This window comes from Eimeria acervulina, genomic scaffold (genome assembly GCF_000499425.1).
Source record: "Eimeria acervulina Houghton genomic scaffold, Eah_scaff2728, whole genome shotgun sequence".
In the NCBI taxonomy this organism is placed as follows: Eukaryota; Apicomplexa; class Conoidasida; order Eucoccidiorida; family Eimeriidae; genus Eimeria; species Eimeria acervulina.
Genome location: NW_013548063.1, coordinates 1 through 2082, shown reverse-complemented (window position 1 = coordinate 2082; position 2082 = coordinate 1). Strand labels below are relative to the sequence as shown.

Below are 2082 nucleotides of genomic sequence, written 5' to 3'. Positions count from 1 at the left end.
TAAAACAACGGCGTCCAGTGGTTGGTCGGAAGGATTAGAAGTCATCCACGGGAGAACAGCGGATGACTGATAAAGACAGGCCAGCACAGCACACATGAGTGGTCGCTAAAATGCTGATTCCTGTTCTCCTTAGTTTTCCCGTCCCTTGCACTGGAGTCTACAAGAAATCCGCACTACCGGCGCGAGAAGCTAGGGTTCCTCGGTGAAATCCCTGTCACACTGTCTCCAGATATCGAAATCCGCTTCCTTCAAACGCGGAGGAGAGTATTTGTGACAGAAGAGCTTCAGCTTGATATCCAGAAGATCTGCAGGATCTGGTCTCCTTCCTGTCTTGAGTGTTTTTATCGCACTGCTGAGCTCCGCGGCCAGAGTAGTGAAGAATCGGCGTCGCCCTGCGTAGTGTCCTTGTGGGGTCGGCAGGGGCTGAGCGTGGCTAATGGCATCGGTGAGTTGCTTCCAAGCGACAGGGTCTGGTGTCTGATGCAGCACAATGAGGGTGGAAACCACCGTTTCCAGGACGAGGAAACGTACCCCCAGCCGTTCAGCTGCGCGGTGAGGTTTCACATGTGAGACGTCGTAACGTTGATGGAACATTGCGTGCCCTATCAGCTGTTCTGTCAATGTCGCCAACTCCTTCATCTGTGCAGCATTCAACATTGGCTGCAAAAAGAGCCGAAGGGACTTCTGCAGCAAGGGCACGGGGAACCGCCTGCCGGGCGGAGTGGACACGGCGCGCTTAACGTCAACCGAACACTCAACTGGAGGCCCTTCAACTGTTAGCCTCGGCAAATGCACAAAAGGGTGTTCTTTCACTGAAGGAAGTGGAGAGCCTGCCTTCCCTCTCCGTTTTGTGGTTGTCGCTATCGATACAGAGGCAACGACAATAGAGCCTGCTCTTGCTGAAGATGCTTCTACACTTGCAGAGCTGTTATTCGTCAGTACACCACCAAGATGCTCCACCCCCACGCCCATGCTCACCCCCGCAGACATCGATGCAGCAAGCGGCATGTCAGCATTACGCCTATAAAGTGCGGCTGCTGGCCCTCCATCCTCTGAGGTACCAGGTGCATCAGCGTCATAACTTGAAGCCGATGCAACAGCAGCTGGATGAGATGGGGGATGATGAGGTTGTGAAAATCCCGGAATCGCCTGGATCTCGATGCCCTCGGGCGTCGAGGGACCTGCTGGTACAGCAGCAGCCGTAGACTGTAACGCCTGTTGAGAGGTGCTGGGCTGAGGTGTCTGAAGCCTTGGAGGGCCGTGGGTGAGCCACGCATCTTCTACCATAGGCGCCGAGACCGATTCAGCAGGTTTCAGATGCTGGCTCTGTGGCTCCCCCAGAAGCTCCGCACCCTCCTGCTGTCCCCGCTTTCGTTTCCGCCGCCCCGTGGTTGGATCGTGTTGCTGTCCACTCTTTTCCTCTAGCGTCACTTGTTGCTCCTCACGTGCCCTTGCCTGCTGGTGCACCTCCCGTTGCCACGGGTTCTGCTCCTCCTGTTGAGACCCGTCGTGCCGTTCTCTCTGCTGGATATGCTGATGCTGCTGTTGCTGGAGCAAATCCAGGCCGTGCCAAAGCAAATGTGGTTGCTGTTGGAACAGAGCGTTCTGCTGCAGCTGCAGCAGCATCTCAAGCCGGTTTAACCTCCGCTGCATTATGCCCATCTCCTCCTGCAACTTAAGCAGCAGAAGATAATTTCTTTGGCATACAGTACAAGCTACATGCCCAGAATCATGCCGGTTAGGGAGGAGATTCAGCTGCCCTGCGCCTACATCGAACTGCATCGGCACTTGCATTTGCAGAAAATGCGCAGCTGGTTGCTCGACCGGGGTTTGTGAGTGGCCACGCTGCTCCGGCCTTGGACCTGCTTGGGGTAAGGGTAAACTTAAATGAGCTCCAGAGGGTCCATGGAGAGGCTGATGCTGCTGTTGCTCCTGGGGATCATATTCACCATCACCAAAACCCGCCCCAGCTACACGCGAACGCAGCCTCTTCTTAAGGGGCAATTTCAGCTCCTCGTCAGCAGGAAACCTGGAGCCCTGCGGAATCTGGCGTTGTTGCTGATTCTCTTCGTCACCAGATAC

General features: G+C 55.4%; 1 protein-coding gene across 1 annotated transcript; it reads right to left on the bottom strand.

Annotated features, from left to right (window-relative positions):
* Nucleotides 1-189: 189 nt before the first annotated feature.
* EAH_00067350 (hypothetical protein) lies at nucleotides 190-1662 on the bottom strand (the record flags this gene model as incomplete). Its single annotated transcript, XM_013392548.1, has 1 exon — nucleotides 190-1662. The coding sequence occupies one exon, from the start codon at nucleotides 1660-1662 to the stop codon at nucleotides 190-192; it is 1473 nt and encodes a 490-aa protein (XP_013248002.1).
* Between the last annotated feature and the right edge of the window lie 420 nt (nucleotides 1663-2082).